The 14,445-nt window shown below is 45.9% G+C and overlaps 1 protein-coding gene across 1 annotated transcript in view; it reads right to left on the bottom strand.

The window, feature by feature from the left end:
- Nucleotides 1–14,445, bottom strand: part of adisspb (adipose secreted signaling protein b) — a 131,496-nt gene that overhangs the window by 59,748 nt on the left and 57,303 nt on the right. The window contains exon 3 of the mRNA XM_080197067.1: nucleotides 12,457–12,595. Within this exon, the coding sequence (XP_080053193.1) occupies nucleotides 12,457–12,595 (139 nt within the window). The remainder of the gene's footprint in view (nucleotides 1–12,456; nucleotides 12,596–14,445) is intronic.

Below are 14,445 nucleotides of genomic sequence, written 5' to 3' on the forward strand. Positions count from 1 at the left end.
CTTCATTTCCAAACTGTCAACACAACTGCAGAAAGGTTGCAGCTGACTGAGTGTGGGAAAGCACTGGCCTTTAGGGTTTTAGTGTCAAGAGTAGGCTTACTTTAATATTGCGGAGTTAGTGAAAATCTCCCAGGCTCCTGTTCTGCGTGGGTTTCCTCCCATACTCCAAACATGGGTGGGTTAGATGGATTGGCCACGTTAAATTGACCCTTGTGTTAGGGGGATTAGCAGAGTAAATATGTTTTTTAAAAAACAGGAATAGGGGAGAATAGCAGGGTAAATATGGGAGGGGTGGGTGGGGTTTATGGGAATAGGGCCTGGCTGGGATTGTGGTCAGGTGCAGACTCGATGGGCCGAATAGCCTCCTTCTGCGCTGTAGGGATTTTAATGAAATAACAGTCACCACACTCCGGTGCCTGTTTGGGTACACTGGAGGGAGAATTTAGCATGGCCAATCAACCTAACTGACACGTCTTTCAGACTGTGGGAGGAAACCTGAGCACCCGGAGGAAACCCACACAGACACGAGGAGAACGTGCAGACTTTGCCCAGACAGGTGACCCAAGCCGGGAATCGAACATGGGTCACTGGTGCTGTGAGGCAGCTGTGCTAACCACAGCGCCACCCATAATAAGCAGGCACAGTGCCACAGGTTGAAGTTCAAAAGCAGCTGCCTGCATGGAAAGAAAAATATTTGGCAGGATTAGTTTTCCCCCTCACGCTCCACTGGCTGGCAGTAGAACTGTGACAAACTCACAAACACCAACATCTCTCCCATCCTGCACAGGGAGAAAGTTGACAAGAGGATATTTTCCAAAACAGATAAGGCTCCTTAATGAAATAAGGCGTGTTTACATTTACCCACGTCTTCAGTGTGGGCCTAAAGATTTACAAAGCCGCAGGACCTGGACAGAGGGGTGAGAATGATTAGGAAAGACCACACAGGTAAAAGGGAGTGAGGGGGGAAGCTGACAGCGAGCATTCAGAACGACCAAAGTCTTCGAAGGGTTTCCAGTAGGCTTCCATTAACACTGCAATGAAGTTACTGTGAAAATTCCCCAGCCGCCATATTCCGGCACTTGTACACGGAGGGAGAATTCAGCGTGGCCAATCATGAGAACCCTACAGTGCAGAAGGAGGCCGTTCGGCCCATCACCAACAACATTCCCACCCAGGCCCTATCCCCGTAACCCCATATATTTACCCCACTAATCTCTCTAACCTATTCATCCAAGGAGGCATTTAGCATGGCCAATGCACCTAACCAGCACGTCTTTCGGTCTGTGGGAGTAAACTGGAGCACCCGGAGGAATCTCACGCAGACATGGGAAGAATGTACTGGCACTGGTGAGGCTGTAGTGCTAACTAACTACCGTGCCAATGCTGGAATGTCCTCCCTAAACCAATCCACCCCTCTCTCTCATCTTGTTAATTCCCCTTTGACCAAGCTTTGCACTTTAAGGCCTCCTTGGTTCAGCTTCAGTTGTTTTGTCCAGATAAACACCGCTGTTATGGCTTTGGAATCGCTCCCCACATTAAATAGCTGTGGTTGACGTTTAATTGAAACTTGTTCTCCTGCTTTGGGCTATCTAACCCCAGCCACGATCACTGCTGGCCACAATGTTCTTGGAGATAATTGTTCACAGGTGGACATACTAAGCTATTAATAGCAGACAAACATGGTAATTTATCAGAACGAGACAGGCAGCTTGGCAAGTGGCTTCAGCGGCTGGACCGAGCTTCAGATCACTGGTGATTCATGTCATTAGCATCAGTTATGTGGGTGATTCAGCTCTTACACACAGTCTCTCACTTCTTAAAAGAAAACGGAAAGCTTCTCCAGCTGGCGTAGGAGTGAGCAGCGCTGAGGGTGGAATACATTTGGTTTCAGTCGCTGGCCTGGACTGAGTAAACCCACCTCGGTCACATCAGTGGTCGCTGCCGGGGGAAAGGTAGTGGAAGCAGATACAACAGTGACTTTTAGGGGGGGGTCATGACAAATACATGACTAGGACGGGAATAGAGGGATGTGGTCCCCGGAAGGGTAGCGGGTTTTAGTTCAGTTGGGCAGCATGGTCGGTGCAGGCTTGGAGGGCCGCAGACCTGTCCCTGTGCTGTAATTTTCTTTGTCCTTTGATTCCCACCTCATTATTGTTAAGGGAACAAAGTTTGGGTTGACATCAGCTGTGACGAGTCCTTTGGTGAAGATACTAATTCCCAAGTGCGGCTAGTGGCTCTGGAGAATCACCCTCAGCCTCACACACACACACACACACACACACACACACACACACACACACACACACACACACACACACACACACACACACAAAGCACACATGCGGTACAGGAGGAGACCATTCCCCAGCTTTTTCCCTATACGACTGAACATTAATTATTTGAATAGAACCAATGTCCGCCTGAATGCCTTGATTGAATCTGCCTCTGCCACAACTACATAGAAAGTAGAAGGAGTAGGCCATTTGGCCCATCAATCCTGCTCCTCCATTCATTTTGATAATGGCTGATTGAATTTAATATCCTGATTCCAACCCCCCCTAACTTTTGATCCCTTTAGTCCAAAGAGCTATATCTAATTTCTTCTTGAAATCAGAAAACATTTTGGCCTCAACCACATTCCGTGGTAACGAATCCCACACATTCACCACTCTCTGGGTGAAGAAATTTCTCCTCACCTCAGTTCTAAAAGAACTTGCCCTCAAAAAGATGAGCCCCCGTTCTGGACTCTGCCACCATCAGGAACAATCTTTCTGAATCTATCCTGTCTAACCCTGTTGGAATTTATAAGTTTGAGATTCCCTCTCACTCTGGTGAATACAATCCTAATTGACTTAGTCTCTCCTCTTAATGCAGACCTACCATCCAGGAATCAGCTTGGTAAACCTTTACTGTACTCCCTCTATACCAAAAGCATCCTTCCTCACACAAGGACACCAAAATTGCACACAATACTGCAGGTGTGGCCTCACCAATGCCCTATATACTTGGAGCAAAACATCCCTATCCCTATATTCAAATCCTCTCGCTATGAAGGCCAACATACTATTTGCCTTCTTTACTGCCTGCAGTACCTGCACGCTTACTTTCAGTGACTGATGCACAAGGACTCCAACGTCTTGTTAAGTATCCACCTCTCTCAATTTACACCCATTCAAGTAATAACGTGTCTCCCTATTATTGCTACCAAAGTGAATAAACTCACATTTATCCACATTATACTGCATCTGCCATTCAGATGCCCACACACTCAGCCTGTCCAAATCACACTGAAGCATCTCTGCATTCTCCCACCCAACTTTGTATCATCTGCAGATCTGGAGATAATACATTCAGTTCCCTTTTCCAAATCATTAATGTATAATGTGAACAGTTGGGGTTGTAGCACAGAGCCCTAAGAAATCCCACCAGCCACTAACTGCCAATCGGAAAAAGAGCCATTTACACCAACTCTTCTTTCTGTCCATCTCTAGACATCACCTGCAATCCCATGTGGTTCCAGGTAGTGCATTCCACATCAAACTATTCACTGTGTGAAACAGTTTTTTCCTCATCACATTTGCTTCTTTTGTAAATCACTTTAATCTGTACCCTCTCACTCTTGATTCTTTTATGAGTGGGAACAGTTTTTTCCTGCCCAACCCCCTCATGATTTTTAACATCTCAAATCAGATCTTCTCTCCAAGAAGAACAATTCAAAAAAATCCAATTTTTTTTTTTAATCTGTCTTCATAGCTGAAAGCTCTCATCCCTGGAACCAATCTTCTGAACCTCATCTACATTCTCTCCAATGCGGTTAAATCCTTCCTATAGTGTGGTGCCCAGAACTCTACACAGTATTCCAGCTCTATGTCCCTGTTAGTAACACCCAGGATCCTAAATGATTTAACAACTGTTCTTTCTACTTGTCCTGTGACATTTAAGGATCGACGCACAGATATACCCAGGTCCCTCTGTTTCTGGACCCCCTTAAGAATTGTACTCCTTATATTATCTCTCCAAGTTCTTCCTATCAACATGCATCACCTCACACTTTTCCACATTGGATATTCATTGCCACCTATTTTCCCACTCCACGAAACTTATTTATGTCCTTTGGAAGTTCTACACTGTCCTCTTCACAGTTTACAATGCTTCCATGTTTTGTGTCATTCGCAAACTCTGAAATTGTCCCCTGCACACCAAGATCTAGATCATTAGGAATAGTAAGGGTCCCAATACCGACTTCTTGGGGAACACCACTACGAGCCTTCCTCCAGCCTGAAAAATATCCACTGACCATTACTCTCTGCTTCTTACTATTCCATCAATTTTACATCCATGTTGCTACTGTCCCTTTCGATCCACGAGTTACAACTTTTCTCACAAATCTGTTGTGTGGCATTGTATTGAATGCCTTCTGAAAGTCCATGTACACCACATCAACAGCATTACCCTCATCAACCCTCTGCTACCTCCTCAAAAAAAAAACTCCAGCAAGTTAATGAAATTGCCCACAGTTCCTGATAAGTGCAATACAGATGGCCAAGGCAATTAAGACAACATATGGCATTCTTGCCTTCATCAGCCAGGGCATTAAGTACAAAAGTTGGTGAATCACATTGCAGCTATGTAAAACCTTGGTTTAGATTTATTATTGTCACATGTATTAGCATATAATAAAAAGTATTGTTTCTTGCGCACTATATAGACAAAGTATACCATTCCTAGCAAAGAAAAGGAGAGTGTGAAGTGTAATGTTACAGTCATAGCTAAGGTGTAGGGAAAGATAACTTAATGCAAGGTAGGTCCATTCAAAAGTCTGATGGCAGCAGGGAAGAAGCTGCTCTCGAGTCTGTTGGTATGTGACCTCAGACTTTTTGTATCTTTTTCCAGCAGAAGAGGAAATGTTAGGCTGCATTGGAGTATGGCGTGCAGTTCTGGTTGCCACATTACCAGAGGGACATGGAAGCTTTGGAGAAAGTGCAAATAAAGGTTCACCAGGATGTTGCCTGGTCTCGAGGGTGTTGGCTATGAGTTGAATAAACTAGGATTGTTTTTACTGGAAAGATGGAGGCTGAGGGGAGACCTGATAGAGGTCTACATAGTTATGAGAGGCATGGATAGGGTGGATAGTCAGAGGCTTTTTCCCCAGGGTGGAAGAGACAATTACAAGAGGGCACAGATTTTTTTTGTTGGGGGGCAGAAACAGGCACATTCGCAACATTTAAGAGGCATCTGGGCGGGTACATGAATAGGGAGGGAATAGAGGGATATGCACTGAATAAGGGCGGAAGGGTTTTTAGTTAAATTAAGGCATCGTGATTGGCACAGGCTGGGAGGGTGAAGGGCCTGTTCCAGTGCTGTAGTTTTCTTTGTTTAAACAGGACTCCCCTTTTCAAAATCCAGCCTGGCTCTTCCTAGTCAGCCTATATTTTTCCACAGGACTACTAATTCCATCCTGAATAGTTGTTTCAAAGCTTCCTCACCGCTGAAGTTAAATTGGCTGCTCTGTAATTGCTGAGCTTAACTTCACAATCCGTTTTGAATGAGGGTGTAATACTTTCAATTCTCCATTCCTCTGGCACCCCACCCTGAGTCCAGGGATGACTGGAAGGTTATGGCCAAACACAGACAGGCATTCACTTTAAAAATGGCACCCTACCCTCCAAACAACCCTGGACTCTCACCCTCCCCCAGCCCCTAACTTGGCAGCTTAGAACTCCATTCGCTGGCATCAGGTGACCCCACTAGCTGGTACCAGAACACCCCCCCTTCCTGATGAGTGTGACACCCTGCAATAGAGTTGTCAAAGATCCCTCCCCTTTCAAAAGTCCCCACCACTCAGGAGTCACTAAATTAACCCTCACCACCCCCACCTCCCCCCACACTCCTCCAGGAGAAACACGTCCAACCCCCCCACCCACCCCCAACTTTTAGGAGTCCCTATATGGCCACCTCCTTCAGGAGTTCCAACACAGCATTCCCCCGACACAGTCTCGCTTTTTTAGGAGCCTCCCATACCCCTCCCTTCAAGAGGAACCCCCATCCCAATGTGCCCCCAGCACTTGGCACTCTGACACTGCCAACCTGGTGGGCACTGCCAGGGCACCACTCAGCCTTTTGCTTGACCACACAGGGGCTCCAATGACCTCTGTGCCCCCAGCATGGCAGTCACATCTGATCTTTGGTTTGTGGAGGCCAGTACTGATTCACACCGAGTTCCTGCTGCCCCAGGAGTCGGAGACGACTGAGAGAGGAGACAATCCGGCTCGAAATTGACTAAGCAGATCGGAGTGGAGATTTAAATACGCTAATCTGGTTCTCATCGCCACAGGGCGGGAACGAGATTCTATCCCGGCAGGAGCGGCAAAGAATCCCAAAGTGTGTTCTCACCAGTGCTCAATACAATCTACACTGGGATCTGAAAATCTACCCAGTGCCCCCCTATCTACCTGACTGAATCCTTATCCTCAGGGCGGCACAGTGGTTAGCACTGCTGCCAGACGGTACCAGGGTCAATTTCCAGCTTGGGTTCAGTGGAGTCTGCACATTCATAGAATCCCTACAGTGCAGAAGGAGGCCATTCAGCCCATCAAGTCTGCACCAACCACAATCCCACCCAGACCCTATTCCTGTAACCCCACATATTTCACCCTGCTAGACCCCCTCTAGGACTATGGGGCAATTTAGCATGGCCAATCAACCTAACCCAGCACATCTTTGGAGCGTAGGAGGAACCTGGAGCACCCGAAGGAAACCCACGCAGACACAGGGAAAATGTCTGTGCGGAGTTTGCAGGTTCTCCCTGTGTTTTTCCTCTGGGTGCTCCAGTTTCCTCCCTACAGTCCGAAAGACGTGCTGGCTAGGTGGATTGGCCATGCTAAATTGCCCCATAATCCCAGGGGAACAGGCGCCGGAGTATGGCGACTCAGGGATTTTTACAGTAACTTCATTGCAGTGTTAACGTCAGCCTACTTGTGGCATTAATAAATAAATTTAGAGCTTCAAATATCATTGCCGGGCACTGAAGAGACTCGAGCCAGTCTGTTACAAGCTGTCCTCAGAATGGATTCTCAAAGTTGTGATATCATGCTGTATGCCAACCTGTTGAACGTAATCTGTGTGAGACACACACAGACACAGACAAAACACAGAGACAGAGAAGGGTTTGCACCGCAGTGCAAAGTCAGTGTGATCCCCAGAGAGTTTACTTGTTGGCCAGCACTTGTTGCAGTGCTAGATTTACTGGAAGCTTCCTGGGCTTGGGTTTATTTTTAATTAATTCTATAGCGATTAGTGGAGCTGCAGCAGGACGATTGCTGTGCATTTTAAATTAGATGTGATTGATGAGTTTTTTTTATTGTAATATAAATAGTGAATCCTAATCATGTGCATTGCTGACAACTGGACCATTCAGCAGCCGAAGCACAAAGGCTGCCCTTGTTAAAAAAAAAGGACCGGCCACATCTTAAGAAGTGCAAACAAAATCAAACTCCCAATCTGAGCACAGTCACAATGGAGTGAAACCCCCATTTCCCTGTGGGGGGGCCTGTCGGAAACAGCCATCCAGACAAAGAAGAATGAAGCCCAAAAATATCGGCTGGAAATCTGACTCGGAATTGTACGTCTTAATCTGCATTGACTGAGCGCAGACGACAGTGTGCGCAGACCAGCACTGCAGGTGAGAACTACCAGCAACTGCTGAAAAACAATGATTCCTCAAGATTAGGTCCATACAAGATTCTGACACTTCAGGGAGGTCTAATTTAAATCACTAAGATGAACGCACAATACTGTGGATGCTGGAATCTGGAATAAAAATGGAAAAATGCTGGAAAATCTCAGCAGGTCTGATAGTATCTGTGTGGAGAAAGAAGAGAGCCAATGTTGAGTCTGAATGACTCTCTCATCTAAATTCAGAAATTAGCATCTGTGGGGAGACAGTAGAGCCAATTTCTGGACCGAGATAACTCTTCAGGAGCTGAATCACCATCCAGACTCCAAACGTTGGCTCTATTCTCTCTCCACACAGATGCTGCTATCAGATTTGCTGAGATTTCCAGCTTTTGTTTCAAATTTATTACTGCTGTACTTCCTCTCTTAAGCCCTTCCTGATGCTATGAAACATAGAACACTACAGCACAAACAGGCCCCTCGGCCCACAAGTTGCACCGATCACATCTATACCTACCAAGCCATAGAACTATCTGTAACTCCCGTTCCCATACACTCATCCAGAAGTCTTTTAAAGACCCCAGTGAGTTCGCCTCTACCACCTCTGATGGCAGCCAATTCCACTCACTCACCACCCTCTGAGTGAAAAACTTACCCCTAACATCTCCTCTGTACTTGCTTCCCAGCACCTTGAACCTGTGTCCTCCTGCAGTGACCATTTCAGCCCTGGGAAATAGCCTCCGAGAATCCACCCTATCTATACCTCTCAACATTTTACAAACCTCTATCAGGTCGCCTCTCAACCTTCGTCTCTAGGGAGAAGAGACCTAGCTCCCTCAAACTATCCTCATTAGGCATGCCTCCCAATCCAGGCAACATCCTTGTAAATCTCCTCTGCACCCTCTCGATAGCCTCCACATTCTTCCTGTAGTGAGGCGACCAGAATTGCGCACAGTACTCCAAGTGGGGTCTGACAAGGGTCTTATAAAGTTGTAGCATTACCTCCCGACTCCTAAACTCAATCCCTCGATTAATGAAGGCCATTATGGTTAAGAAAGCCCACCAATGCCTCTACTTTCTCAGAGAGAAATTTGGCATGTCAGCTATAATTCTCACCAACTTTTACAGCTGCACCTTTGAAAACATTCTTTCTGGTTGTATCACAGCTTGGTATGGCTCCTGCTCTACCCAAGGCTGCAAGAAACTACAAAGGATCATGAACACTGGCCTCCGGGCACACAGAGGAAGAAAGACTTGCTGCTGCTTCCTCGAAACAGCAGCCAGCAAATCCTTGTGTTCAGCCGAGAGGGCTGAAAGCATCAGCAGAGGCTTTCTTCCTCCGTGCCCCGAGGGCAATGTTCATCCCTCAAACAATACTCGTAAAAACAAACAGATTACTGGGTCATTGTTACAGTCATGTTCTTGCGATACAAACATACGAGCTCGGAGTGGGAGAAGCTCACTCGCCACCCCCACCCCCAGAGCCTGTCCTGCCGGTCATTAAGATCATGGCTGACCTGACCATAACCTCCGGCTGACCCCAATAACCTTTCACCCCCTTGTTTGTTTATTAAGAATCTCCCTACCGCTGCCTCAAAATATATTCAAAGATTATACTTCCATTGCCTTTTCAGGAAGAGAGTTGCAAAGACTCACCACTCAAAAAAAATTCTCCTCATCTGTCCGAACTGGACAACCCCTTATTGTTGAACACTGACCCCAGTTTTAAGTTCCCCCTCTGAAGGGATCACCCTCTAACTCCATCCCTTTGGGTTTTGTGTTTCAATCAAGTTCTCTCTCGCTCTAAACTCCAGAAAACGCAAGTGCAGCCCATCTAACCTTCCTTCCTGAGGCAACTCGATGACTGTGAACAAACCAGTTGCTTTATTTCCTGCCCTGCAGTGAACAGAGCGCCTCGGGCTTCCTGAGGTTGCAAAAGGCACTATATAAATGCATGTCTTTCTTTTAAGAACCTCAAATAAACAAAGATGCTCTGTCTCTCAACCACAATGTTTGGCTGTTTGGGAGGGTGCCGAGGCGGAAACTGAAGTTCACAAATACAACATGTTCCAGCAAGGTTGGCTGGTCAGTGCCCATACACAGAATGAGGCCATTCAGCCCATCTCTTTGCGAGAGCACTGGCACAGAAAAGATGGGCAGAACGCCTGGCAAATTCTTCCTTTTCATCTGGGGAATCTCAAAACACTTTACAATAAATGAAGGTGCTGCCCCTCGGAAATGGGATTAACTGATGTTATAGACAAAGTCACTCAAATTACTGTACAACAATCTCTTTCATTACACCTTAGCAACTTACTGCAAAATCTATCAAAACTTCATTACACGAAGCGTCTAACCTACTTCATTGTATGCAAAGTATTCAAAAGGTAATCAAAAGCATCACAAAAATATCCAAACTCGTGACTTGGACTTAGATACTATCCGTGTCAAGGCAATGTGGGTCAGACTCCCTCCCAATGGGTTTGTGCCGATGTCTCTGCATCAGGGGGTCTTGTTGCTTTTTCTGTTGCGGTTGGTCCCAGGTTGCCGCTGCCAATGTTCCTTTGTTTCTCCTTTTATCTGGATTCTGCTGGCACTAATGTCCCTTCAGTCACATACACTCTGAGGACAGGCAGTACTAAATCACTGCCTTAGGGTCACAAATGCTGAGGGAGTCGTGTCTCTTTCAGGGGGTCACATTTCTCGGAGGAACACGACACACAGGGTCTGGAGTTCAATCACTGTCTGCTTGAGGTGTAGCAACAGCCACTACCCAAGCAGCTCGTGCCTGTTCTTCGCCGCACATCCTGTTCTTCGCCGCACATCCTGTTCTTTGTTGATAGAGTTGGCCTTTTGTTTTTAACCAGCAGGCTTTACTGGTGTTTTTGTGGAAAGCCATCAAATAACAATTGTAACGTAGGAAACCTGCAGCCAATCTGCATATTGCTTTAAAAAAAAACCCCACAAACCATGGTGTTTGAGTGTTAAATATTAGCCAGAACACCAGGAAGAACTTTCTGCCCCTCTTCAGAATAGTGCGGTGAGATCTTTTACTTTTCCTGACAGTGCAGATGAGGCCTCAGTTTAACATCTCATTCGCAACCTCCAACAGTGCAGCACTCCCTCTGCACAACATTGGATGCATTGGCTCAATTCTCTGGGAGTAGGACCTGAATACTCAACCCATGGACTCAGAGGCAAGTACACTACTGTTGTTGAGTAGAACAATGCAAAGTTAGTGTTGGTAAAATTATTAAAAACTGTAAAATTGCATGGTCTGTTAGAAAAAAGGTAGTTCTTTTTCTGTACCTGAAGAGAAGCAAGTGCATGCTGTACACAGACCAAAATATCGTATCGCTAACCTAGGCGGTAATTGTAGCCAAGACAACAGATTGGAAAAACAATTAGTTTAAAACGAGGCCTTTGAATAACAGCAGCTCATCAGATTTGAACTTGATGTGTTGGTAACCTGTAAACCAATCCGATTGATTCAGTGGTATCAGAGCATGCGCCTAGTTCTAGAGAACCAGACAGCAACTGCCAAAGGGAGAGGCTCTCGAGATTCTTAAGAAAGCCTCATCTCAATAAAAGACAAAAGAAATCAGCAAAGAAGACAGAAGCTTCCAGAAGGCAACAAACCTGGTTGAAATTTTAAGAGTGACTAAGAATTCTACTTTTTTTGTTAATAAGTGGGAATTGGATTTATCTAACTAGTAGAATTGGTTTGGTAATAGTTTTGTTAACCTGTTCACTGTTAGTTAGGTAAGTGGTACTTGTTGCTTTTACAAGTCTGAGGTAATTATTTTGATTTAACCACTAAAAGTTGCTGAAGAGTAGATTGTACTATTTCTCACACACACTTTACCAGATTATGAATAAAGATACTTAGAGAAAGTATCACAGAAATCCTACAGTGCAGAAGGAGGCCATTCGGCCCACTGAGTCTGCACCGACCACAGTCCCACCCATGCACTACTCCCATACCTCTACATATTACCTGGTAATCCCTCTAACCTCTGCATCTCACGACTCTAAGGGGCAATTTTTAGCCTGGCCAATCAACATGACCTGCACATCTTTGGACTGTGGGAGGAAACCAGAGCACCCAGTGGAAACCCACACAGACACGAGGAGAATGTGCAGAGTCCACAGACAGTGACCCAAGCCAGGAATCGAACCCAGGTCCCTGGAGCTGTGAAGCAGCAGCACTAACCACTGTTACCCTGCTGCCCTGAATGGTTGCTTTTTAGTTCTCAGTGAGGAGATAATCTCCCCTTCATAACCAAAAGAGTCATAGCTGGCACCAAGAACATCATATGGTGAATTGCCTAGAGCTTACTACAAAGCAGGTATTCGAAAAGGTCATGTTTTTTCCCCTCTGTATTGAAGAGGGGCAGGTGCATGCCGTACACAGACTGAAACATCATGTCACTAGCCCAAGTAGTAATTGCTGCCAAGACAGCAGTTGTTTTTGAATTTTAACCAGTTTAAGGTAGGCATTTGACTAACAGAAGCCTACCAGATTTGAATTTGATGTTCTGGTAACTCACCAACTCTTTATTGTCCATTCTTTGAACAATACAATTTGTTCCTAACCCCCTGCTCATTCTGCAAAAACATTCCTTTTCTAGTATTCCTTCTAGAAAGCCATTAGTAAAACATTTCCTCCCATTATTTAAAGAAAATTCATTCTAGATTAAAACCACTAAATTGCATTTTCCCCCCGATGGGTCGCCTCTGGCTCCTTTGCCAACCCCCACAAGTACATATGAAGATTCTCACCTTCTGTAACAGGAACAAGGTCAATCAGCTTCAAGTAAAGGTTAGGAAGGGGGATGGAGCTGGTCCTTTGTCGCAGGTTTTGGCTGGCTGGCAGCAGGAACGTGATTTCATATTTGTGACTGATCTTCAAGAACCCAACCTGGAACAGGAACAGAGTAATGGGGAGAACATCAGAACACAAGCACTGCATGAACCAATCCCATCAACGCTCGACACTCGGTTCCTACGCTTGCAGGAGGCACAAGTTGCCTCATTAACCCTGTAGATATCAGCAGCCTTCCATCAATGCTCCCTGGTGGGAGGAACAACAATAATCCATAATACAATCAAAACCTGGTCTTTCAGGGCTTTTTGATTTAAAATATCATTGCCACATGTATTGGGATACAGTGAAAAGTGGGCAGCATGGTGGCAAATATTCTGTGTTCACATACTGGGAGATGTGCTGGATAAGTGTATTGACCTGAACAGGCGCCAGACTGTGGTGACTCAGGGAATTTCACAGTAACTTCATTGCAGTGTGAACGTTAGCCTTACTTGTGACAAAAACATAGAACACTACAGCACAAACAGGCCCTTTGGCCCCACAAGTTGCGCCGATCATATCCATACCTACCAGGCCTATCTATAACTCTCAATCCCATGTACTCATCCAGAAGTCTCTTAAAAGACCCCAGCAACTGGTTTCCTCCCACACCCCAAAGATGTGCTCTTAGGCTGATTGGAGGTAATAAATTGTCCCTAAATTAGTTTCCCTCAATGTGGAATGCCATAAGCATAGATAAGGGTCATGGGTGGAGGGGGGGGGGGGGGGGGGGGGGACTGGTAATGTTAAAATGGCGGCACGGGCTCGTTGGGCCGAAGGGCCTGTTTCCCAGGCTGTTTTTGTTCTTTGAGTTCACCTCTACCACCACCGACGGCAGCCGATTCCACTCACCCATCACCCTGATATCTCCTCTGTACCTGCTCCCCAGCACCTTAAAACTGGTGTCCTCTCGTAGCGACCATTTCAGCCCTGGGAAATAGCCTCCGAGAATCCACCCTATCTATTCCTCTCATTTTCATAAACCTCTATCAGGTCACCTCTCAATCTTCGTCACTCCAGGAAGAGACCGAGCTCCCTCAACCTAGCCTCATAAGGCATGCCTCCCAATCCAAGCAACATCCTTGTAAATCTCCTCTGCACCCTCTCAATAACTTCCACATCCTTCCTGTAGTGAGGCGACCAGAACTGCGCACAGTACTCCAAGTGGGGTCTGACAAGGGTCTTATAAAGTTGCAGCATTACCTCCCGACTCCTAAACTCAATCCCTCGATTTAATGAAGGCCAGTACACCATACGCCTTCTTGACCACATCCTCCACCTGCGAGGCCGATTTAAGAGTCCTATGGACCTGGACCCCAAGGTCACACCTAACGAAGGAACAACGTTTCCAAAAGCTTGTGGGATTACTATCAAATAAACTGGTTGGACTTAAACCTGGCGTTGACAGACTTCTTACTGTGTTTAAATGTTGAGGTGCAGACCAGCAATGATCTTAATGAATGGCAGTGGAATGTGCTCAAAAGGGCTGAATGACCTCCTCTTGTCCCAAAGAATGTAGCATTCCACCCAATTTCCCTTCTCACTCTGAACTTCCTCAATTTCAATCTGTGCTATAGAATCCATGACAGTAACAACGAATGAAAGATATACAGCATGTAAATTCAATGCCAACATGCTGGATAAGCAACTATCCGATTTCAGAGGCTAGCACGAGAGAACAAACAAGCTCAGTTATATTTATACAGGATTGATCATGGGATGTCGCAAACAGCTTCACAACTAAAGCCAAAAGTGCTGTTTACTTTGCCACTTGCGAAATGGCTGAGATATGTGGCCAAGTGGTAATGTCACTGGACTAGTAACCCAGAGGGTGGGACACTCTGGGGACACTGGTTCAAATCCCACCATGGCAGGGACGGAATTTGAATTCTATTAACTAATAA

Source organism: Carcharhinus amblyrhynchos, chromosome 1 (genome assembly GCF_965287045.1).
Source record: "Carcharhinus amblyrhynchos chromosome 1, sCarAmb.v2.hapA, whole genome shotgun sequence".
In the NCBI taxonomy this organism is placed as follows: domain Eukaryota; kingdom Metazoa; phylum Chordata; class Chondrichthyes; order Carcharhiniformes; family Carcharhinidae; genus Carcharhinus; species Carcharhinus amblyrhynchos.